The sequence below is a fragment of the Mustelus asterias genome, chromosome 7 (genome assembly GCF_964213995.1).
Source record: "Mustelus asterias chromosome 7, sMusAst1.hap1.1, whole genome shotgun sequence".
Lineage (NCBI taxonomy): Eukaryota > Metazoa > Chordata > Chondrichthyes > Carcharhiniformes > Triakidae > Mustelus > Mustelus asterias.
The window spans coordinates 7811535-7837504 of NC_135807.1; the positions used below are offsets into that span (position 1 = coordinate 7811535).

A 25970-nucleotide genomic window follows, 5' to 3' on the forward strand; every position below is an offset into this window, starting at 1 on the left:
GTGAGAGGGAATCTCAAAATTGTAACAGGGTTAGACAGGGTAGATTCAGAAAGAATGTTCCTGATGGTGGGGGAGTCCAGAACTAGGGGTCATAGTTTGAGGATAAGGGGTAAATCTTGTGAACCTATGGTGAGGAGAAATGTTTTCACCCAGGAGTGTGAACGTGTGACATTCACTACCACAGAATATGGTTGAGGCCAAAACATTGTGTGATTTCAAGAAGAAATTAAAAAGAGCTCTAGGGGCTAAAGGGATACAGAGGGAAAAGGGGGAAAAGAGGATCAGGATATTGAATTCAATGATCAGCCATGATCAAAAATGGACAGAGCAGGCATGAAGGGCCGAATGGCCTACCACTGCTTCTAATTTCTAATGTTATCTTTGAAAGAATTTTAATAGTTTAATTCATCAATAGCACACGCTTACATGACCCTTCTCAGCTTATGGAGGCATCATAGATGGAAAATCTCTTATTTTTCATTCAAGATACCATACAAATGCAGCTGTGACTGTGTGGATGACAGAAAAAAACCTTTTACCCCAAAAATTACTTCATGTCTAATTCTCAGTCACTCACCCCATGATCTAAGGTTTTGAAGACATTAACCCAATAAGTAATCTGCTTCAATAAACAGCCACAATATCTCAGGACAACATAATAACAGGATAGGAAATGCGATTACTGACTTTGCTTTTGTAATCTCTTTCCGATAAATAGGGCAACAGCAATTCTAAGGGAAGACAGCAACAAGACTGGACAAAAGAGCATTCTGAGGGGCATAGATCAGCTAGATAGTCAATATCTTTTCCCAAAGGTAGGGGAGTCTAAAACTAGAAGGCATAGGTTTAAGTTGAGTGGGGAGAGACACAAAAGGGTGCAGAGGGGCAATTTTTTCAGAGGGTGGTGAGTGTCTGGAACAAGCTGCCAGAGGTAGTAGTAGAGACAGGTACAATTTTGTCTTTGAAAAAGCATTTAGACAGTTACATAGGCAAGATGGGTACAGAGGAATATGGGCCAATGGGGGGCAATTGGGACTAGCTTAGGGGTTTAAAAAAAAGGACGGCATGGACAACTTGGGCCAAAGGGCCTGTTTCCATGCTGTAAACCTCTATGACAATGACTCATTCACCCTTTAATAAAAACTTAATTATAAAACGAGTGGGAGAGGGTTCCCATGTCCAAACTGAACAATTTAAAACTAAATGCCCTTCTGTACAAGGCAATAGTATACACCTACATTCATTTTACTTTTCAACTAGAAAAATAAGAACAAGCTCTTAAAGTTGGTTTATTTCAGTAGTAGATACAAAGTTCAGAAACCAAATCTGGCTTGCTCAGCATTTAACGAGATATCCCGCTTGAAAGCAATTGTCTTTGTAACCACTGTTTGGGTAATCCTCTACTTCCATGCTTTTAGCTTTGAAAAGGTTTTCCTGAAGGAATAGAGATACTGGATAGCCGTCAGTGGAGTACAGTGCTATCTAATCAATGGGCTAAACAGCAGAGCATGTGTTGTTTATGATCGCCAGCTGAACTCTGAAATCAGATTCTTTCCAGATGCTGACCCAGTCCACTGTTATGTCAATGTTGATTTAATCAGCATCGATTGTATTATATTTACATACTAACAGACTATGCGTTGCTCTTCATTCACAACCTAAAATGACACCCGCCTTGCTCTATTAAAAGCCCTATTCACTTAGTGCCAATGTCCAGCCCCCCTCATTTAAAAAAAAAGAGTAATATTTATCTACTTTCGAATTACTGATGCTGCTGTCACAATATTTTGGGAGGGATATTCCATGTTCTAAACCCTAGAATGAAAAAAACCCTTAATTATTGATAATGATAATCTTAAACACTTTAGTTACCAATGCAAATAAGGAGGAACCATCTCCATGGTTACAGTATTTCAGCACAGGAACAGGTCATTTGGTCCAACAGGCCTGTGCCAGCGTATGTTCCACACAAGCCTCCTCCCACTACAGTATTTACTTTGACAACACTCCAGATCATTTTTTAAAAAATGCACATAAATCATTTTTCCTCATTCCACTCTGGTCTGGTGGGGGAATATTCTATTTATTCCTCATAAGTGAAGCATCTCATCCTGGCAGAATAAATTTCTTCCGTACTTGCGCCACTGCCTTGACATTTTCTCCAAACTAACCTGTGGACACCAATAACACATCCAGGTGTTACAGAGGCCTGACAAGTTTCACCAACAGGAGCTGGTATGCAGCAGCCCTTTAACAAGATGCAAACAACTGCTGGAACAACTGGAAATTGTTTGGGTTTACTGACTAAGTACGCAGTCCAACTAGAGATTTGCATCAAAGGGAACGGGTTTCTTTCCGGCACAGGCAGACCCATCACATTACAAAGCATTCTTTTCATCTGACCTCCTGCATTTGAATTTTTAACCTTGTCCCGGTTTTTCCCCTTTGTTACCTCTTCATTCATAAATAGTGAGGGGCATATATCAGCTTGATAGCCAATATCTTTTCCCACATGTAGGGGAGTCTAAAACTACAGGTTTAAGGTGAGAGGGGAGAGATACAAAAGGATCCAGAGAGGCAATTTTTTCACAAGAGGGTGGCGAGTGTCTGGAACAAGCTGCCAGAGGCAGTAGTAGAGGCGGGTACAATTTTGTCTTTTAAAAAACGTTTAGACAGTTACATGGGTATAGAGGGATATGGGCCAAATGTGGGCAATTAGGACTAGCTTAGTGGTTTAAAAAAAGGCAGCATGGACAAGTTGGGCCGAAGGGCCTGTTTTCATGGTATAAACCTTTATGACTATTACAATGGGCCTCTCCTTGGCAACTAATTGTTCACTGGCCTCTTCATTGCCTCACCAGTTGAAAACTCAAATGATACAAGTGATGTTTGCAGGCTGAGCGTTCCCTGTGAATGAAGAACCTGTTTTGCAACCCCGCCCCCTGATGTCTGTGCCGCAACTTAAATTTTTTTGCCAATCTCTTTCAGGTCTGTTGGAGAATCCACCCAAACATGAACTCGTCTCGTGTTTACATAGGCTGACTGATGTATTTCCAACATTGTCCACTATGTTTGGCTTCTGCATGTGCAAGTTATGGCTGCAAAATGGAATTCAATCGGTTTGCCACTTGAAAAGGGGTACGCAAGATTAAATTGTTCGTGGGGGTAAACATGATTAACTTTAACCATTACTCCTTCTCAAATAACACTCCCAAAAGAGATAACTGTCTGGTATGACATTACCATTGATTGAGTTGTCCAATCCATCCAGCTCTAGTGCATTTGTACTATTTTCTTTATTCTGGTTGAGAAGCGGAACAAGACCACCTTCACATATTTCCTTCAAGAAAAAGGAAGAGACAAGTTCAATATATCTTAACATTTAAAAAGCCACGCACACTCAAATATGCAACTAAGAATACTGGTTAAGATCTGGCTCCAGCCTCCAATGGGATGAGGGTTGCCTCTTGAATACAACAACAACATTGTGGCTTCATGCAAGTTAAGCAGTTTGGAGTCTATGGAGCAAAATGACAATTTTACTTGAGGCCACAAGGACAACGTTATGGAGTAAGGGATTCAGTTAAGTTAGGGCTTTACTCTGTTGCGGGTCATAGTGCACCCAATGCTTTCAACATACAGTACACTTGAAAGTACACACTTCAGCAAGTAAATAATATAACTGAAAAGTTCAAACAGTGTTAGAAACACAGCTGACAACTCGAGCTGTTATTTATCTTTTAAAACGGACCTCACTGCCAAATGCAGAGCACTGAAGTGTTATCTTTTAGATGAGACATTAAACCACTTCTTCCACATGATCCACACAGCACGAAAGTTCTTCCACTGCTATCGGGCGACATTTAATCCTCCACCTACAGATTTGCTGGTGACTTATTTCATTGTTGTTCTTGGGAATTTACTATAAGCAAATAGACTGCTCTATTTTCCAAAAGAAACTGACTAGATTTCAAAATTAATTCATTAACTGGGAAGCTAGGTCAGTCTAAGTTCATTTATTAGTGTCACAAGTAGACTTACATTAACACTGCAATGAAGTTACTGTGAAAATCCCCTAGTCGCCACACTCCGACGCCTGTTCGGGTACACGGAGGGAGAATTTAGCACAGCCAATGCACCTAACCAGCATGTCTTTCGGACTGTGGGAGGAAACCGAAGCACCCGGAGGAAACCCATGCAGACACAGGGAAAATGTGCAGCATCTGCACAGACAGTGACCCAAGCCGGGAATCGAACCCGGGTCCCTGGCGCTGTGAGACAGCAGTGTTAAACACTGCCACCGTGTCACCCTAAAGATGTTGATCTCAAGATGCCTACCTGGTTTTGCAAATTATTTCGATTCAAATACTGACTCCAAGGGTCAGGGATCTGCTCATCTGCTCCACTTGATGGTATTCGAGAGTTAAACTTCAGCAAATAGCAACCTTGTGTCCCATATCTCTGCTTCATTTCTTCATAAACTGATTCAGCTCTGCAGGATACGTTAGAACACAGATGTTACCGTGGTTTAAGTCAGAAATATTATTCGGACAGTGAAACAAGAAAATGAAATGGTGAAACCAAATGCTGCCCATCTAGGCCAGTATTCACGTGTATAAGTAATGGACAAGTAGAATATTTATAGATGTACAAGGTTACATGTCTATATCAAAATGGTTCCACAAAGCCACAGGCAAGAAGAAATCTAATGTAAAAATAACTTCATAATTAATCGTAATTATTAAAATACCCATTTTCCAACAGAGACACTGCCAGTCAAGAAGAGGACTGCAAACCTGACATTTGGTATATTTTCACACATTTTTAAATACTCCAGACTAAGACCTTCCAATGCCATTGTGCAAAAGTTTGCAAAACTCAAATACTGCAAATCGGAAACAAAGTGCTGAAATATGCTGGGGATCTGACAACATCTGTGGAGAGCAAAATAGAAATATTTCAGACCCGTGGCCTTTGTAGAATCTCACAGTGTAGAAGAGACTCTTTGGCCCATTGAGCCTGCACCAGTACATGAGAAACAACTGACCTCCCACCTCATCCCATTTAGCAGAGCTTGGCCAAAGCCCTGAATGTTATGATGTGCCAAGTGGTCATCCAGGTACTTTTTAAAAGGATGTGAAGCAACTTGCCTCCACCACCCTCTCAGCCAAAAAAGATTTGCCTATCATCCCCCTAAACCTCAGAACCCACATCCCCTTGTGACTGACCCTTCGACTAAGGGGAACAGTTGCTCCCTATCAGTGCTCCTCAAATTTGTACACCTTGATCAGGTCGCCCTTCAGTTTTCTCTGCTCCAACAAAAACAACCCAAGCCTATCAAAAGTCTCTTCTTAAAATGTTTCATCTGAACAGTTTTGAAACATGAATTCTGTTTCATTTTCCCCAGATGTTGTCTGACCCGAGGTATTCCGAGCATTTTCCGCTTTGTTTTACAAAACGAAACCCGGTCTTAAAATTTGGAATATCTTTCCAAATGTCATACTGCAGCTGAACAGAACCTTAGTTAGGCCTCAATTAGAATACTTTGTACAGTTCTGGTCACCACACTCCCAGAAGGGTGTGGATGCTTTGGAGAGGGTACAGAAGAGGTTTACCAGGATGTTGCCTGGTCTGGAGGGTATTAGCTATGAGGAGAGGTTGGAGAAACTCAGTTTTTCCTCACTGGAACGATAGGACGTTGAAAGGTGACGTGATAGAGGTTACAAGATTTACAAGAGGGGCATGGAGAGGCAGTGGATAGTCAGATGCTCTTTCCTAGGATAGAAAAGTCAAGTACTAGGGGAACACAAGTTTGAGGTGTGTGGGGAAAAGTTAAGATGTGCGAGGTAAGTTTTTTTTTTGCACAGAGGGTGCTGAATGTCTGGAACGCGCTGCCCAGGGAGGTGGTTGGAGCAGGTACGATAGAGGCATTTAAGGGGCAACTAGATGAATACATGAAGAGGATAGGAATGGAAGGATACGGACTCCATAAGTACATAAGATTTTAGTTTATGCAGGCATCACGATCGGTGCAGGCTCGGAGGGCTGAAGGGCCTGTTCCTGCGCTGTTCTTTCTGCATAACCATCGCCACAAGGCCAGAGGTCACAATTTTGCAGTACTCAGGACAATGGCTACTGGAACATAGAATGATCAGAGTCAACTCCAAATTTATTTTCAAGAAGCGAGCTTACTTCAACAAATTTAATTTCAAGGACAGGGCCAGCTTTGGGGTTTTCCTAAGAAAACGCAAGTCAGTAAATCACAACTTAATGCTCTGACAGTGATCGTTTGAGCGCAAATTTAATTCAATTATTAAACTATTCGAATTCGAAACAAGAAGTGATCTTGTGGGACCGATGAACAGAACCATTATTTTTAATAATTGATTGAATTTTAGACATTATTGCACATTGTGAACCACCAGCGATCATGTATCAAAAAAAGGGCATCCAACTTACTAGTATATCAATTTTTCAAATGAATTGCTCCTACACAAATGAATAATGATTCAAACCTTTTCATCAGAACAGGATTAAACTATTTGGCTGCCCAAGTCTGTTCCAATGCCCAGCAGTAATAATTCATCAACAGGACATTTCCTTTTCAACTTCTCCAACCTAGTTTCTTCACCCATGAGGTTAGTTAAGCTTGGAAACAAAATTTTATTTTCCTCATTTATGTTTTAAATGTAAACTCTCTCTGGCAGTTGTTTTGAAGTGCTTTATTAGTAATTGACCCAGTGTGTTTTGTGACCTTATGTCTTCTTTCCGTTGCAGAAGCTCTTGACTTTGTAGTTCCATTCAAACTCAACGTGCATGAATAAAAGGTCAGCAAGCCACTTCAATAAGAACAGAGCCCAAGGGTCAATTACTGGTCTCCCTATATCATAAAGGAGCGGTCACTGCCCAAGGCTCCTCGTCTCTTTAGGCCAAAGACATCTGAAACCATCCCAGAGGTTAGACACGAGCCAAGACCAAGCAGAGAATCAGGCAAAGAAAAATCATTTTATTCTAAGTAGTCTCACAACACCAGGTTAAAGTCCAACAGGTTTATTTGGCAGCACGAGCTTTTGGAGCGCTGCTCCCTCATCAGGTGAGTCCTGATGAAGATGATGCGACTTGATGAAGGAGCAGGGCTCCAAAAGCTCGTGCTACCAAATAAACCTGTTGAGATTTTAACCTGGTGTTGTGAAACTACTTACTGTGCCTACACCAGTCTAACGCCGGCAACTCCACATCATATTTTATTGGATTAGAGTTCCCATACAGAAACAGTGTGGCCCATGACTTTACCTCTGTAGCATATTTTTTAAATATAGTAACACTAAAGAGCTGCCAATGGACAAGCATCCTTGAAATGATTTCATTAGCCTCCCACACTATCCAGTACTAGCCACACTATCCACTCACCTTAACCGCTCTTACTTCAACCATGAAATATAGCATCCTGTCCATTACAGAAAGGCTCAGGTGAGTCAAGTTGTGATAACAAGTATTTTCTAACTTGGTCTGAGCTGAAACTAATGCAGAAAAGGACCTTTGGGCCATGGCTTAGGAAAACCCATCGACTGTGTTGATCAGCATTGATGTAAACAGACAATTTGTCAAAGCTTTTGTCTTGCACTCATCAGGACAATCACTAGAATCTTCAGATCACTATTGTCTTTTCCACAGCCGAACGCTAAACATTTACTCATTGGGTGCACCTTTTTCAGACAGTGTATTCAGTCTATGGACCACCCTCTGGATGAATTAGTTAAACAGAAACTGACTGTCCATCTCCTTCAAGCTTCATCCCGTTTTATGGATTCTAGAGTTTGAAGGGAACATTTCAACATTGAGGAACTGTCAAAATCGCAATTTTTTTTACCTTTGTTCCTCCCCTTCACCAACATCATGGAGTAAAACATAATATTTCAATGTATTTGGAATAAACCACTTTGGGTAGGAGTAGTCACTACTATGTTGAATACGATGTTGCTCTTGTGATAACTTCAAAAACTGGTCCACTGGGTCAGGATCCCTCGAAGAGGCCACAAGCATGCCTTAAGGAACACTGTTAAGGAAAGCACTTCACAAATAATTTAAGATGAATTTTTAAGTGTAATAGACTGATGAGTCACCTTTGGTTTGGCTCTTAGAATACAGGAAAAATAACATTTGCTAACTCTGATGCGCCAATTACTAATACTTGCTGTTCTTCAACTGAGGCCATCACCACAGAAAGGCTGATGCCAAAGTCCCAATGCAGGTCAAGTTTGTGGTATGGAAATGATGGGTCCTATTCTCCATGCATTGCAGTTCTAAGGCATGTAGCAGGAGGGGGGACTTAAGTTAGCCAATGTGCAAGAGACCAGAATGAATGTGTAACAAAAAGAGGAAGCTGTTGAATGCAACCAAAGTATCAGCTCCACAGCAGAGGAGACAGACCTCTTCACCAAAAGAGACTTCTTACCAGCTGTGGCTGAGTTGCACCACTCTTACACCTAATTTGCAAGGTTGTGGGTTCAAGTCCCACACCAGAGACCTGAGCACAAAACTGAGACTGGCGGCTGCGTTTCCTACAATACAACAGCATCCACGCTCAAAGGTACGTCACACGCTGGCAAGGACCTTGAGTTTCCAACTTAAATGAAGGTGGTATAAAACCAATTCTTCCCCCCCCCTCTCCCCCACTTCAATTCCCTAACATGAGGGACTTGGGTTAAGATGTCACTGATGCACAACAAACTGAAATCCAGTATGGGATTTGAGTTCCATTTGCACCAAGATGTCTATCCGTGCAGACATATAGAAGTCACACAATCTCACCCCTAGCCAATATAAACTTAAATCTAAATTAAACCTCCAAGTAAGTAAATATCCAAGTTGTTTCATTTAGATATTTCGGCTGGAATTCCACAGCGGATGCTTGACTGAACAAAATACAAAGCCTGAATCAATTTTATGGAAGCATTATATTTTGAATGTATATGCCAAGTCTATTAACTATTAAGTCTATTAAGTCTCTTGAAAGTGAATTAATAGGAAAACGAAGGAAAGCTTCATCTTACCCACTCAACATAAATAGGAACCTTTCCAAGTCTGAACTGCAAATATGGATTTATTAAAGCAAAAGTAAAATCAAATGCTGGAATAAAGTTTCCAACCCTACAGAAGAATTTTGGTAATAGTACAATAAGAAATAATAATCACTCAGTACAGACTTGAAGTCCAGAATTTACAACATAATCCCATAAAATGCAGACAACGAGCTTTCATAAATCAGCAAGTATCAACTAGCTTCACCAGTGAAGCAATCCATTCAGTAGATGTGGGCGTCACTGACAATGCTGGTATTTATTGCCCTTCCCTAATGACCCTCGGAGGTGATGGTGAGCTGCCGTCTAGATAAATGTGAGGAAAGTCAAGAGTGAACCACATTGCTTGGAGACTGGAATCACACCAGCCAAATTGGGTGTCGATGACAGGCTTTCTTCCCGGAATTGTACCAGATGGATTTTTATGATAATTCCAGTTTCACTGCCACCATTGCTGATATAGCATTTTATTCTAGATTTGTTTAGACTGCTCGCGGAATTCAAGTTCATGTCCCGGATCATTAGTCCAGATCCCTGGATTACTAGTCCAGTAACATAAGCACCCACCCCTTAACATACAGAGGTTGCTGCCAGAACTCGTGTTATTAAGATCGGCCAGGTGATTGGTGTTTGGTTTGCACAGCACTGAGGGAAAGCTTGCAAGCTATCACAACACTTAATTTGTACTTTGACCACAAGACGATACGTGTACTGAAGTCAGGAGCCACAACTTCCCCAGTAACAGATTTTAAATATTAAATTAAAACAAAATAAAAGACAAACAAGATTTAGTTTACACGGTTACAATTAGTCTTACAGAACACTCCCACAAAAATGAATTTCCTACTGAGTAAATGTCACACAAACACCCCTTTGTGCAACAATCCCTTCTAGATTGTTTAAATGTAGAAATGCAGTAAATCAAAATTCCCAATGTCAAGCTACTACAACTTTAGTGAGACATTTTACTCCTTGCTTCCACTGTGGTGGAACTTCGAACCTCAGAAGTCAAATTGCTGCTTGCAGCCTCAAGACTTTCCTGGCATAACTGGGTAGCTGATTTTAAAACTACTTTCTGCAAAAGCTGACACTTTGGTTGGAAGGTTGTCTGCCCCCTTTGTTTCTTCACAGCTCCTGTTCTCAGCATAGAGCACACTCTAGGTCTTACGTAGAGTCATCGAGCAATACCAGTCCATGCTGACCGTGGTGGTCTCTGAGCTAGTCCCAATTGCCCAAGGATGCAAAGCTGGGCTGAAAAATGGCAAATGGAGTTTAACCCTGATAAATGTGAGGTGATTCATTTTGGTAGGACTAATTTAAATGTGGATTACAGGGTCAAAGGTAGGGTTCTGAAGACTGTGGAGGAACAGAGAGATCTTGGGGTCCATATCCACAGATCTCTAAAGGTTGCCACTCAAATGGATAGAGCTGTGAAGAAGGCCTATAGTGTGTTAGCTTTTATCAACAGGGGGTTGGAGTTTAAGAGCCGTGGGGTTATGCTGCAACTGTACAGGACCTTGGTGAGACCACATTTGGAATATTGTGTGCAGTTCTGGTCACCTCACTATAAGGAGGATGTGGAAGCGCTGGAAAGAGTGCAGAGGAGATTTACCAGGATGCTGCCTGGTTTGGAGGGTAGGTCTTATGAGGAAAGGTTGAGGGAGCTAGGGCTGTTCTCTCTGGAGCGGAGGAGGCTGAGGGGAGAGTTAATAGAGGTTCATAAAATGATGAAGGGGATAGATAGAGTGAACGTTCAAAGACTATTTCCTCGGGTGGATGGAGCTATTACAAGGGGACATAACTATAGGGTTCGTGGTGGGAGATACAGGAAGGATATCAGAGGTAGGTTCTTTACGCAGAGAGTGGTTGGGGTGTGGAATGGACTGCCTGCAGTGATAGTGGAGTCAGACACTTTAGGAACATTTAAGCGGTTATTGGATAGGCACATGGAGCACACCAGGATGATAGGGAGTGGGATAGCTTGATCTTGGTTTCAGATAAAGCTCGGCACAACATCGTGGGCCGAAGGGCCTGTTCTGTGCTGTACTGTTCTATGTTCTATGTCACTCTTTTAATTTCCCATCCATGTACTTACCCAAATGTTTTTTATATGTTGGTATTGAACCTGCCTCAGCCACTTCCTCTGGCAACTCATTCCGTACACACACCACCCTCTGCGTGAAGTTGCCCCTCGGGTCCCTTTTAAATCTTTCGCCTCTCATCTTAAACCTATGCTCTTTAGTTTTCAATTCCCCTACCCTGGGAAAAAGACTGTGCCCCTCGTGATTTTATGCATCTAAATAAGGTCACCCCTCCCCATTCTCCTACGTTCAAAGGAATAAAGACCTGGCCTAACCAACCACTCCCTCTAACTCAGACCCACTAGTTCCAACAACATTCTCGTAAATCTTCTTTGCACTCTTTCCAGTTTATCAATTTCTTTCCTATAACAGGGTGACCAAAACCGTACACAATACTTCACATGGGACTCGGGTTCGATTCCCGGCTTGGGTCACTGTCTGTGTGGAGTCTGCATATTTTCCCCGTGTCTGCGCAGGTTTCCTCCAAGTGCTCTGGTTTCCTCCCACAGTCCAAAGTTGTGTGGGTTAGGTAGTTTGGCCATGCTAAATTGCCCCTTAGTGTCAGGGGGATTAGCTACGGTAAATGCATGGGATTATGGAGATAGGGCCTGGGTGGATTTGTGGTCGGTGCAGACTCGATGGGCCGAATGGCCTCCTTCTGCACTGTAGGGATTCTGAGGCCTCACCAATGACTTATACAACTACACCATAATGTCCCAGCTCCTATGACCACTCAAACACAGCTCACATCTGAATATTTTTCCCACTTTCATCTTTTCCCATTATCGTTAACCTTCTTTGAAATTTACCTTTCCCAGATGAAGAAAATCTTTTGTTCTCCTTTTGGCCTGCACTCTTGGATAAAATAAAGTTGAATAACCCTGCCTGATTTATGATATTTTCACAGCTGTAATTCCCTTTGAAATTTAACAACTGAACACAACAAGCTTCATTATCTCATGGAAATGTATACCCATGGCATATATACCCGCAGAACCAGCCTCATTCATTTCAACTGACTGCTTTTTACATCTAGACACTTATGCTCTAAACCCTGCATTCCTCAGTTTAATTAACACACACCCCCACAGACCTGCTGCGCAAAATAACACAATAAACCCCATAAATACTAAAATAACATTTTCTTCAGTGCAATATAAACAAAATTTGCCTTTCACCGTGTTAGGGAACTGGAGCTGCAGATCGCTGACCTTAGCCTAGTCAGGGAAAATGGGAGAAAAATTGACAGCAGTTATAGGCAACTAGTTACACCGGGGCATCGGGAGAATGACACGTGGGTCACAGTTAGGAGGAGTAAAGGGCAGAAGGGTAAAGTACAAGGGAGGACTCCAGTGGTGGTCTCTCAAAATAGGAAGAGCTTGGTGACAGGTGTGAGAGGGGAGGGGAGTGGACAGTTAGAAGAGGGGTCACCTGTGGTTGTCCCACACCAAAACAGGTACATTGTTTTAGATAGTGTGGAGGAGTGTGCCTCTCCAGGGGTAAGACACAGTGACCAGGTCACTGGCACACAGTCAGGCTCTGTGGCCCGGAAAGGGAACAGAGGGGTTAGGAGAGCGATAGTGGTGGGGGATGCATCAGTTAGAGGGACAGACAGGCGATTCTGTGGGGGCGAACGGGACTCCAGGATGGTAGTCTGCCTACCTGGTGCTGGGGTCACGGATGTCTCCGAGCGGATAGGAGGCATATTAAAAGGGGAAGATAAAGAAACGGATGTCATTATACACATTGGTGGAAATGACGTAGATAGGAAGAGTAGGGGGGTCCTAAGAGAGCAATTCAGGGAGTTGGGAAATAGGTTAAAAAGTAGGGTCACTAGGGTGGCCATCTCTGGGCTGCTCCCAATGCCTCGTGCCAGTGAGGCTAAGAATAGGGAGTTGGTTCAAATGAATGCCTGGCTAAAGGACTGGTCCAGGAGGGAGGGCTTAATTTTCATAGACCAATGGGAGGTTTTCAGGAGAGGATGGCACCTGTACAAGAGGGAGGGGTCACAACTAAGTTGGAAGGGCACAAATATCCTGGCTGGGAGCTTTGCTAGTGCAGTTCGGGGGGGTTTAAACTAGTATGGCAGGGGGGTGGGGATCAAACTATTAGGTCTATAAGTGTGGTGGCTGGGGACGAGCTTGGGGCTGGGACAAGGCTGGCAAAGAAGAAGAGCACTCTGGGGGAGGACGACCTCACTGAGCCTGGGGGTCTGGAGTGCTTATACTTCAATGCAAGGAGCGTAGCAGGTAAAACAGACGAACTTGGGGCCTTAATGCGCACGAGGAATTTGGATGTGGTTGCGGTGACAGAGACTTGGTTGAAAGAGGGACAGGACTGGCAGCTGAATATTCCAGGGTACAAGTGTTTTAGGCGAGACAGAGGGGCCAAAAGAGGTGGGGGAGTAGCGGTATTGGTTGGAGAGCATATTACAGCGGTGCAGAGGGAGGACAATTCGGAGGAGTCGTGTAGCGAGTCACTCTGGGTAGAGCTTAGAAACAGGAAAGGCGCAGTCACTATGTTGGGGGTGTACTACAGGCCCCCCAACAGCCCAAGGGAAGTGGAAGAATGGATATGTCAGGAGATACTGGATAGGTGCAGGAAATATAGGGTTGTTGTAGTGGGAGACTTCAATTTCCCTGGTATAGACTGGAAATCGCTGAGGGCAGGGACTCTGGATGGGGAGGAATTTGTAAAATGTGTACAGGAGGGTTCGTTGGAACAATATGTGGACAGCCCAACTAGAGAGGGGGCTATACTGGACCTGGTACTGGGGAATGAGCCCGGTCAGGTCTTCAAAGTTTTGGTTGGGGAACATGTGGCAAATAGTGACCACAATTCTGTTAGCTTTAGGATAGTGATGGAAAAGGATGAGTGGTGTCCCAAGGGTAAGGTGTTGGATTGGGGGAAGGCTAACTTTATTGGGATCAGGCGGAAATTGGCAGCTCTTGATTGGGAGAGGCTGTTTGAGGGTAAATCCACATCTGGTATGTGGCAGTCTTTTAAGGAACGGTTGTTAGGGCTACAGGACAAGCATGTGCCTGTAAAAAAGAAGGATAGGAAGGGTAGGATTAGAGAACCGTGGATAACCAGGGAAATTGAGGGACTGGTCAAAAGGAAAAGAGAGGCGTATGTTAGGTCCAAGCAGCTAAAAACGGAGGGAGCTCTGGAGGAGTACAATGAAAGTAGGAAAATACTCAAACGGGGAATTAGAAGAGCAAAAAGGGGTCACGAAATGTCCTTGGCAGACAGGATTAAGGAGAATCCCAAGGCATTTTATTCATACGTTAGGAACAAAAGGGTTGTTAGGGAAAAAAAATCGGACCTCTCAGGGACAAAAGTGGGGACTTATGCTTGGAGCCCAAAGTAGTAGGGGAGATCCTAAATGAATACTTTGCGTCGGTATTCACAAAGGAGAGGGATGTGTTGACTGAGAGTGTCTCGGAGGGGAGTGTTGAACCGTTGGAGAAAATCTCCATTACAAAGGAGGAAGTGTTAGGTTTGTTAGAGAATATAAAGACTGACAAATCCCCAGGGCCTGATGGAATCTATCCAAGGCTGCTCAGGGAGACGAGAGGTGAAATCGTTGGGCCTCTGAAGCAAATCTTTGTCTCGTCACTGGACACAGGTGAGGTCCCAGAGGATTGGAGGATAGCCAATGTGGTCCCGTTATTTAAGAAGGGTAGGAAGGATAACCCGGGTAATTATAGGCCGGTGAGCTTGACGTCCGTGGTGGGGAAGTTGTTGGAGAAGATTCTTAGAGATAGGATGTATGCGTATTTAGAAAGGAATAAACTCATTAACGATAGTCAACATGGTTTTGTGAGAGGGAGGTCATGCCTCACTAACCTGGTGGTGTTTTTTGAAGAAGTGACCAAAATGGTTGACGAAGGAAGGGCCGTGGATGTTGTCTATATGGACTTTAGTAAAGCGTTTGACAAAGTCCCTCATGGTAGGCTAGTGAAAAAGGTTGGATCCCATGGGATAAAGGGGGAGGTGGCTAGATGGGTGGAGAACTGGAAGACAGAGGGTGGTAGTGGAAGGGTCTTTTTCCGGCTGGAGGCCTGTGACTAGTGGTGTACCGCAGGGCTCTGTATTGGGACCTCTGCTGTTTGTGATTTATATAAATGATCTGGAAGAAGGAGTAACTGGGGTGATCAGTAAGTTTGCGGACGACACAAAACTGGCAGGACTTGCAGATAGTGAGGAACATTGTCAGAGGCTACAGAAGGATATAGATAGGCTGGAAATTTGGGCAAGGAAATGGCAGATGGAGTTCAATCCTGATAAATGCGAAGTGATGCATTTTGGTGGGAATAATGTAGGGAGGAGCTACACGATAAATGGAAGAACCATAAAGGGTGTAGAGACGCAGAGGGACCTGGGTGTGCAAGTCCACAGATCTTTCAAGGTGACGTCACAGGTGGAGAAGGTGGTGAAGAAGGCATATGGCATGCTTGCCTTTATAGGACGGGGCATAGAGTATAAGAGTTGGGGTCTGATGTTGCAGATGTATAGAACGTTGGTTCGGCCGCATTTGGAATACTGCGTCCAGTTCTGGTCGCCACACTACCAGAAGGACGTGGAGGCTTTGGAGAGAGTACAGAGGAGGTTTACCAGGATGTTGCCTGGTATGGAGGGGCTTGGTTATGAGGAGAGATTGGGGAAACTGGGGTTGTTCTCCTTGGAAAGACGGAGGATGAGGGGAGACTTAATAGAGGTGTATAAAATTATGAAAGGCATAGATAGGGTGAACGGTGGGAAGCTTTTCCCCGGGTCGGTGGTGACGTTCACGAGGGGTCATAGGTTCAAGGTGAAGGGGGGGGAGGTTTAACACAGATATCAGAAGGACATATTTCACACAGAGGGTCGTGGGGGCCTGGAATGTGTTGCCGGGCAAGGTGGTGGAGGCGGACACACTGGGAACGTTTAAGACTTATCGAGACAGCTATATGAACGGAGTGGGAATGGAGGGATACAAAAGAGTGGTCTAGTTTGGACCAGGGAGCGGCGCGGGCTAATTGTTCCTCGTTTCTCGTTTCAAGGCTTCATTCTATGATCATCTTGCTGGTGCCAGTACAGAGCGAGACTGCGGATAGTTGGGAACCTGTCTCGGGGGCAGGGAATTCATATGGTGTTCGTGGAAGTGGAAATGACTAGGGTTGGGAAGCATTTTCCGATCAGGGCCATTGTGATCTCCTGGACTCGTTTCGATCGCCTCAGGGGGTCGGAGAGGAATTTCCCAGATTTTTTTTCCCCATATTGGCCCTGGGGTTTTTCACTCTGGGTTTTCGCCTCTCCCTGGAGATCACATGGTCTGGAATGGGGGGGTGGGGGTGAGTTAATAGGTTGTAATGAACAAAGCATCGTAGCTGTGAGGGACAGCTCGGTGGATAGGATATTGGTATGTAGATAGGCTGGAAAATTGGGCGGGGATCCTGGATTCAGGATTCAATCCTGGACTGGGGAGCGGCGCGGGCTTGGAGGGCCGAAGGGCCTGTTCCTGTGCTGTATTGTTCTTTGTTCAGGTGAACTAAGATCTTCTACATTCGCCCAACAGTGAACTGGTGAACACCCAACTAGTCTCAGTAAAAAGTACACAAAACTGCCAGCCTAGGTTATGCACTTAAATTACTGGACCAGGGCCTGAATCCTCGACCTTCCAACTGAGCTGTGTGCGCCTAACTTGAGAATATCAGCAACTTTATAGTTAAAAAAGACTGGAAACATTTTTAACATTTGTTGCAAGTGAGGCCAAGTTACTTTTGAAAGGAGCACAAACAAATCTTGTGTATAAGAGCTATCATTAGCCATTTCTGCACTATGAATTGCAGCTCTTCAAATGCTTCCTTGTGTTAGGCTTATTCTGCATCTCAGATTTGGGACTTTCACATAAAGAGAGAAAGGTCTGAATGTCAGCCACAGACTAGGAAATGAAAGAATGTGGTGACCGTCCTGCAACAGTTGGTCACCTGCCCTAAATCACCTGGAGGCTATGCCTAATTTTGCTTTGTAACACTTCCAAGAAGTACCTTGGGACATTTTATTGTGCTACAAGGCGTTATATAGAAGTTATTCTTGTAATGGCAGATCTCTGGGGGTGAGCCGAGTGAGAAAGCTCAGGTGGTTAGGGGCTGTAAAAGACTGGGCCTTGTGATTGGGGACTCCACAATTAAGGGGACAGATAGGAGGGTCGGAACTAAAGGTAGGGACTCAGGGTTGGTGTGTTGCCTACCAGGGGCTGGGGTCCGGGATGTGTCTGACAGGGTATTCAGGACTCTTAGGGGGGAGGGAGATAAACCACAAGTTATTGTACATGTGGGGACACACGACATAGGGAGGATAGGGGAAGGGGATATTAGGCAGGGATTTATGGAGTTGGGGTGGAAACTAAAGGCCAAGACTGACAGAGTGGTTATCTCTGGACTCTTGCCTGTACCACGGGATAGTTTAGAGAGGAATAGGGAGAGGGAAGGTTTGAATTCATGGCTGAGGGGATGGTGCAGGAGGGAGGGGTTCAGGTACTTAAGCAATTGGGGCTCGTACTGGGGAAGGTGTGACCTCTATGAGAAGGATGGTCTACACCTTGATCAGAAGGGGACCAATATCCTGGGGGGTAAATTTGCTAAGGCCATGCAGGGAGGTTTAAACTGATTCGGGGGGGGGGGAGGGATCCTGAGTAGTGGGGCTGAAAGTGAGGGATGCATGGATGGGGACTGCAATGCACGGCATTGCAGAGGTGGGGTGGAGCAGGGTTTGAAATGTGTATACTTCAATGCCAGGAGTATTCGCAATAAAGTGGGTGAACTTGCAGCGTGGATCAGTACCTGGGACTTCGATGTTGTGGCTATTTCAGAGACATGGATAGAGCAGGGGCAGGAATGGATGCTGCAGGTCCCGGGGTTCAAATGTTTTAGTCGAAGTAGGGAAGGAGGTAGAAGAGGGGGAGGGGTAGCATTATTGGTCAGAGATTGTATCACAGTGTCAGAGAGGAGGTTTGATGAGGACTTATCTGTTGAGGTAGTATGGGCGGAGATTAGAAATAGGAGAGGAGAGGTCACCCTGTTGGGAGTCTTTTATAGACCTCCTAAAAGTTCTAGAGAGGTTGAGGAAAGGATTGCGGAGTCAATCCTGCTTAGGAGTGAAAGTAATAGGGCAATTGTTATGGGGGATTTTAACTTGACTAATATTGACTGGAATTGTTATAGCTCTAGCTCGTTAGAGGGGTCAGTTTTTGTTCAAAGCGTGCAGGAAGGTTTTTTGACTCAGTATGTAGACAGGCCGGTGAGTCTCACTTCTGTTGTCGGCAAGATGTTGGAAAAAATTATAAGGGATAGGATTTATAGTTATTTGGAGAGTAATGAATTGATAGGTGATAGTCAGCATGGTTTTGTGGCAGGTAGGTCGTGCCTTACTAACCTTATTGAGTTTTTTGAGAAAGTGACCAAGGAGGTGGATGGGGGCAAGGCAGTGGACGTGGTATATATGGATTTTAGTAAGGCGTTTGATAAGGTTCACCATGGTAGGCTTCTGCAGAAAATGCAGATGTATGGGATTGGGGGTGATCTAGGAAATTGGATCAGGAATTGGCTAGCGGATAGGAAACAGAGGGTGGTGGTTGATAGTAAATATTCATCATGGAGTGCGGTTACAAGTGGTGTACCTCAGGGATCTGTTTTGGGGCCACTGCTGTTTGTAATATTTATTAATGATCTGGATGAGGGTATAGTTGGGTGGATTAGCAAATTTGCTGATGACACCAAAGTCGGTGGTGTGGTAGACAGTGAGGAAGGGTGTCGTAGTTTGCAGGAAGACTTAGACAGGTTGCAAAGTTGGGCCGAGAGGTGGCGGATGGAGTTTAATGCGGAGAAGTGTGAGGTAATTCACTTTGGTAGGAATAACAGATGTGTTGAGTATAGGGCTAACGGGAGGACTTTGAATAGTGTGGAGGAGCAGAGGGATCTAGGTGTATGTGTGCATAGATCCCTGAAAGTTGGGAATCAAGTAGATAAGGTTGTTAAGAAGGCATATGGTGTCTTGGCGTTTATTGGTAGGGGGATTGAATTTAGGAGTCGTAGCGTTATGTTGCAACTGTACACAACTCTGGTGCGGCCGCACTTGGAGTACTGTGTGCAGTTCTGGTCCCCACATTACAGGAAGGATGTGGAGGCTTTGGAGAGGGTGCAGAGGAGGTTTACCAGGATGTTGCCTGGTATGGTGGGGAGATCCTATGAGGAGAGGCTGAGGGATTTGGGATTGTTTTCGCTGGAAAGGCGGCGGCTAAGAGGGGATCTTATTGAAACATATAAGATGATTAGAGGTTTAGATAGGGTGGATAGTGATAGCCTTTTTCCTCTGATGGAGAAATCCAGCACGAGGGGGCATGGCTTTAAATTGAGGGGGGGTAGTTATAGAACCGATGTCAGGGGTAGGTTCTTTACCCAGAGGGTGGTGAGGGATTGGAATGCCCTGCCAGCATCAGTAGTAAATGCGCCTAGTTTGGGGGCGTTTAAGAGATCCGTAGATAGGTTCATGGACGAAAAGAAATTGGTTTAGGTTGGAGGGTCACAGTTTTTTTTTTTAACTGGTCGGTGCAACATCGTGGGCCGAAGGGCCTGTTCTGCGCTGTAATGTTCTATGTTCTATGTTCTATGAATTAAGGAGACAATGCAATCTCTAAAACACCTATTAAGTTTATGCATAACCCATTGCCCTATTTAACACAACTCCACCCCGCTGCTGAAAGCTATAGACTTGATCACTGCCAAGCATTTGATCTCCACCCTCGGTAAACTTGCTCATCCAAAACTCTGCTGCTTTTACCTCAACTCTCAAAACCTCACAACAAAAACGGAAAATCTCAGCAGGTCTGACAGCATCTGTGGGGAGAGAATAGAGCCAATGTTGAGTCTGGATGACCCTTCGTCAGAGCTAAGAGCAAAGAAAATCAGAAAAGATTTATACAATGAGGCTGGGGGTGGGGGGGCGCAATAGGACAAAGGGAATATAAATGATGAAGAAGGTCGAGAGAAGCACCAATAGTGTCCATTAAGTGATCAGAATGTGTGAATGGCAGAACAGAGGTACAGATGGTTAAGGTTAATAAAACCTCGCTCACCTGCCATTTATGTGCTCCCTGACCTACACTAGCTCCTGACCTAACAGCACCCCGATTTTAAAATTCTCACTCTTTTCATAGCTCCACGTCTGGTCTTCCTCTACCACTGTAACCTCCTCTAGCTCTACAATCCTACAAGACCTCTCTGCTCCTCTACTTCTGGCTTCTCCAGTTTTAATCACTCTGCCATTGGTGGCTGTGCTTTCATTTGCTTCGAGCCAAAGGTCTGGAATTCTATCATAGAAACCCTACAGTGCAGAAGGAGGCCATTCGGCCCATCGAGTCTGCACCGACCACAATCCCACCCAGGCCCTACCCCCACATATTTACCCGCTAATCCCACTAACCTACGCATCTCAGGACTCTAAGGGGCAATTTTTAACCTGGCCAAATCAACCTAACCCGCACATCTTTGGACTGTGGGAGGAAACCGGAGCACCCGGAGGAAACCCACACAGACACGAGGAGAATGTGCAAACTCCACACAGACAGTGACCCGAGCCGGGAATCGAACCCGGGACCCTGGAGCTGTGAAGCAGCAGTGCTAACCACTGTGCTACCGTGCCGCCCCTATCTCTGAACCCTTCATGATTCGAGATTCTCCTTAAACTCTTATCTATCGCTTTAATCAAACATCCCCTTGGATGACTTGGTGTCAATTTTTGGTAGACAATGTTCGAGTGACATGCCTTAGAGCATTTTACCAGTTAAAGACACTGCAAGTACAAGGTGACAATGAATTTAACTTATTTCTTCACTGAGGCCCCTTGGTTAGTCACACTCAGTTATATACAAATAAATGCACATTTGTATAGGCATTAACACACTTTAAAATCCCATAATATCCTTGATTCATGGCAACAATACATTTTACCTTGCTGAAATAAGCAGATCCATTGACAATCGAAAAAAGGATACATGCCAAATAGTGGTGTAGAAACTCATGGTCTGATGGAGACATGGATTGGAAGAAGCATTCTCTGTAGGCCTCAAACCAGGGAGTGGTAGCTAGAAGAGTAGAAAAATGAGAAAAGATGATTAATACTAATGAACTATATTAAATATGTCGACAAAAAGGCTAATTACCAAGAGATATAATGGAAATTAGCTCAACTTTACTGGCCCAGTCCACTCACATTCTGACAAAAACACGTCAACTGCTTCACAGATGAAAATAAGACACTTGCCTTTTGCATAATAAAACAAGTGTTCACAATCACCAAGTCTTAATCCCATGGAGTGGAGCTTAAATAATTCACTGACGAAACAGAAATCAAACCCAAATCTCCTTTCTAAAGTCCATCTGAAGGAGGTCTAAGTGGCTAAAGCAAACAACACAAGTATCCCAACGTGCTTCCCATAAAATGTTCAAAGACAAAATTTCAATTGCGCCACGCAAGATGCTAAGACAGGTGACCAAAAGCCCTGACAAAGGGAGTGTCTTAAAGGACAGCAATGTCGAGAGGTTTAGAGAAGAAACTCCAGAACTGAGCTGAAACAGCTCAAGAGCCAACACAGAGGAGGGAAGGAAATTGGTAAAGCACCAGACCAAGGCTTTAATCAAATCAAAAAGAGTAAGTGCTGCTTGGTAGCACTGTCAGTGGCATTTTCCATCACTTTGTTGATGATGGACAGTAAACTGATGGGCCTGTAATTGGCCGGATTGGATTTGCCCTGCTTTTTGTGGACAGGACATACCTGGGCAATTTTCCACATTGCCGGGTAGATGCCAGATACCTGTACTGGAACGACAATGTTAACACTTGTATATTTTGCCTATTAATTAAAATCTACACGAAAGTGTTTTTGACACATCATTTGGTTCGGAGATGAGTTTAATTCGCTATGTCAATAAAACCTTAACTAGGGAATTTAGCAACCTACACTTGAATTTTCACAGATTCAATACTGCATCTAATCATGAAGTGAAACTAATCTACATTCAGTAAGAGTTCCAAGGCCCCACTAAACCAACGTGGAAAACTGCTGCTGTATCTCAACTAGGCAAAATAAATTCTAATATTTTGTCTACTTGGTTACTACTGCACCTGCAAAAGATTCACAAGGTGATTCACAGAATTAGATTACAAGAAAACAGCACCTTCACAGTCACAAGACTTTAAAAGATTGGATTGTGATTGGATTTATTTTTGTCACATGTATTAGCACAGTGAAAAGTATTGTTTGTGTGCTATACAGACAACACATACCGTTCATAGAGAGTGCAGAACGTAGTGTTATCATAGCTAGGATGTAGAGAAAGATCAACTTAGTGCAAGGTGGGTCCATTCAAAAGCAATGTAATTGTGGCATCACTGAATCAGGGCAGAGAAAAAAAAATTGTTCGAGGATCGCTATTTTCAGGCACAATTCCATAGAAACTAAGCAATGTCAAACGAGTCGCCCACTCCATTATTCCTGAGTGAGCTTCAGTAGCAATGTGCTAACAAGCTATTCAACCACGTGCAGCATCTCAGCAATGCCCAGTTGGTTTTCATCCAATCTTCACAGACTTGTAACTACAGGTAGGGTACAGTGAAGAGGCATTGCAGATGTAAGGACATAATACGCCACAGAACATCAAGTCTCACATGGTTCAGATATTGAGTAAATAAATTAAGAACTGGCGCAGTCCCAGGTGTCTCATCCTGTGCAAATTTAAAAAATGCTACAATGAAAATTTATCACTTTGGTCTTTTCGCATCACTAGCCATATTTATACTGCAGCTACTGTATCTTAGGAGTGCTCACTGCCATTTGGGACCAGGCAGACACAAACCCTGTTTAACACAGCAGAAACTCTAATGCTCCTGCCCATAAGAGAGCTTTCCATGTGTGCAGCTGCTCTCCCAGCCGTGAATGTTGAAGCGAAATCTCCAACCCTTCAGCATTTCCTCAGGTGATTTTCAGCACTATGTGAACTAGGTTTAAACACCACATGGATTCACGCAGCATCCATATTAAACCGGAAGAGTGTCAAAATGCTTTTCTCCGGAGGCAGATCAAGTCTTCGCTCCAGATGTACAAGGCAAGTCTGGCATCAGTGCAAACAGATATTAAAACGTAGAAAAAAAACCACACCATTAATATAAAAGGTTCCCAAATATTTTGGAGGCTCCAAAGACAACGCCCGCCCCCTCTGCGATTCATGCGCCATGTGCAATACTCTCCAAGAAACAGCAGCTTTTCACGGAAGGGAATTTTGTCAACTAACAAAACCATTGCTCAACACACAAAGAAACATAAAATGGCACAGTACCACCACTGAATGAGTCTGAGCTTAAAATAACACACTGGCTTCAGTCCTGTCTCAGAGTAGGATAAGCTTATGTGATAAACAAATTGCGGGGCATTTGGGAACACCAACTGTGTCAGTGGCTATTTTCGAGCAGCTTCTGTAATTTATTATTGATGTGAAAGTGTCAAGAAAACCCAACTTCACACAGACTTGGTGATGCCACATATTTTGACAGCTCTTTGGGAGAATTTGTGGAACTCTTTTCAAATTGGGAGCCACGACATGGAAATTGTCTCCTCAGAGACACCAGCAATAATCAAACTCCATTCTGACTCTCAAACCTGCAAAGTCCTCCAAAAAATAAACTTCAAACCCAAGCAGATTCCTGCAATCCATTGTCATCGTTTAAGAGAATTTCAACTCCATTTTGGGCAACTGTAAAACGAATACCCCATCCTTTATTTTCTGGGAGTGATATTTCAGTCCATTATGTCACAAAATATTGACAAAGTAAAAGTTTATTTCTTAGTCACAAGTAGGCTTACATTAAGAATGCAATGAAGTTACTGTGAAAATCCCCTAGTTGCCACATTCGGGTGCCTGTTCGGGTACACAGAGGGAGAATTTAGCATGGCAAATGCACCTAACCAGCACGTCTTTGGACTGTGGGAAGAAACCGGAGCAGCCGGAGGAAACCCACGCAGACACAGGGAGAATGCGCACACAGTGACCCAAGCCAGGAATCGAACTCGGGTCCCTGGTGCTGAGAGGCAGCAGTGCTAACACTGTGCCACCCCTTAGCAACATAGAGCAATATAGCTATGCAGCAACATAGCTACATAGGTCTGGGTGATGCAACCAGTGGTGAAATAGAGGCACTTGTCGATTACATCAAAAAGAAAGCTGTCGACAAAGCTGTAGTGACCAGCGGGGCATGGTTTTCACTTTCAACTGCAGTTTAAATCTGGCACCAAGACAAAGCGATCACTAGGCATCCAGCAGCAGGGTTATCAGCTGCCAAATCACATTGAGGTGTTCGCAAAATAAAACCAGCAAGATTTTTTATCTTTCAATTCTAATTTAAGCTTTCAGACGGTACAATAAATTGGAGACTGGGTTTAGATGGAAGCTGAAATAATCAATCTGAACAAATATTCTAAAACTGTGGAATCAGTAGAGAAATTTGTTATTCAAAAAATAAAAATAGCCTTTCATGGTCAACCAGGATGTTTAGCAGTAATTATCTGTAACCTTTCAGGGATCTTTACAGCAAGATTAACAGTGTGAAAGTGGAAGTTCCTGTCAACTCAGATTTCCCATCGAATGCAGTCTGGGAAGACCTCAACAGCGCAACCTCTGGAGAAGCATAGAATCATGGCCAGCCACTTTCCGACTTTGGCGTGATCACGTGTGGACTTCTGAAGTTGCCAGTTTCAGTGGAGGAACGATGACAAACACCGACACTTTCACAATTAGCACCACTTGCAAAGTCCAGCCCACTGTGTGACAACTGCTCAAGGAATCTTTTTTGGCAAATTTTAGCACCATAGAATCTCTACAGTGCAGAAGGAAAGTCATTCGGTCCATCGAGTCTGCACTGACTCACCAAAAGAGCATCTTACCCACACCCATCTGATGTGCCCCACCCCCCCAAAAATTAACTTGCACATCTTTGGACACTGAGGAGCAATCTAGCATGACCAATCCATCTAACTTATACATCTTTGGACTGTGGGAGGAAACCCATGCAGGGAGGACACAGACCATCACCCATGGTCGGAATCAAACCCAGATCCCTGGTGCTGTGAAGCAGCAGTGCTAACCACTGTGCCACCACAACAACTGGTGCATATTGATAATGCTACCATTCTTCACCTCCAAAAAAGGTATTGGAAATAACACCAAACATTCAACATAGAAACAGGCCACTTGATCCAACTAGTACATGTTACCATTTGTGCTCCACTCGAAGCTTCCCACCACCTTATCAGCACAGCCTTCTATTTGTTTCTTTCTCACATGCTCAAACTGAAGAAATTTACAGTACAGAAGATTTTACCCATCCTGGTCTGTGCTGACCAAACAGTAAGTTATCGGGCTGAACCCTGCCTGCTAGCTCTCAGTCTGTACTGTTTTCCTCCTCTCCACTACCTAAGTGACCTTTTCAAATTTTATTTATTAGTGTCACAAGTAGGCTTACATTAACACTGCAATGAAGTTACTGTGAAAATCCCCTAGTCACCACGCTCCGGCACCTGTTCGGGTACACAGAATTTAGCGTGGCCAATGAACCTAACCAGCACGTCTTTCAGACTGTGGGAGGAAACCGGAGCACCCGGAGGAAACCCATGCAGACACGGGGAGAACGTGCAGACTCTGCATTGACAGTGACCCAAGCCGGGAATCGAACCTGGATCCCTGGCGCTGTGAGGCAGCAGTGCTAACCACTGTGC

At 44.0% G+C, this 25970-nt stretch overlaps 1 protein-coding gene across 2 annotated transcripts in view; it reads right to left on the bottom strand.

Annotated features, from left to right (window-relative positions):
- trappc8 (trafficking protein particle complex subunit 8) overlaps positions 1 to 25970 on the bottom strand; it is a 170873-nt gene that overhangs the window by 103687 nt on the left and 41216 nt on the right. For both annotated transcript variants that reach the window (XM_078215640.1, XM_078215641.1), the window contains 4 exons: positions 21198 to 21287; positions 7871 to 8045; positions 4339 to 4492; positions 3244 to 3340 (listed from right to left, as the gene is read on the bottom strand). In XM_078215640.1, the coding sequence (XP_078071766.1) occupies positions 3244 to 3340; positions 4339 to 4492; positions 7871 to 8045; positions 21198 to 21287 (516 nt within the window). The remainder of the gene's footprint in view (positions 1 to 3243; positions 3341 to 4338; positions 4493 to 7870; positions 8046 to 21197; positions 21288 to 25970) is intronic.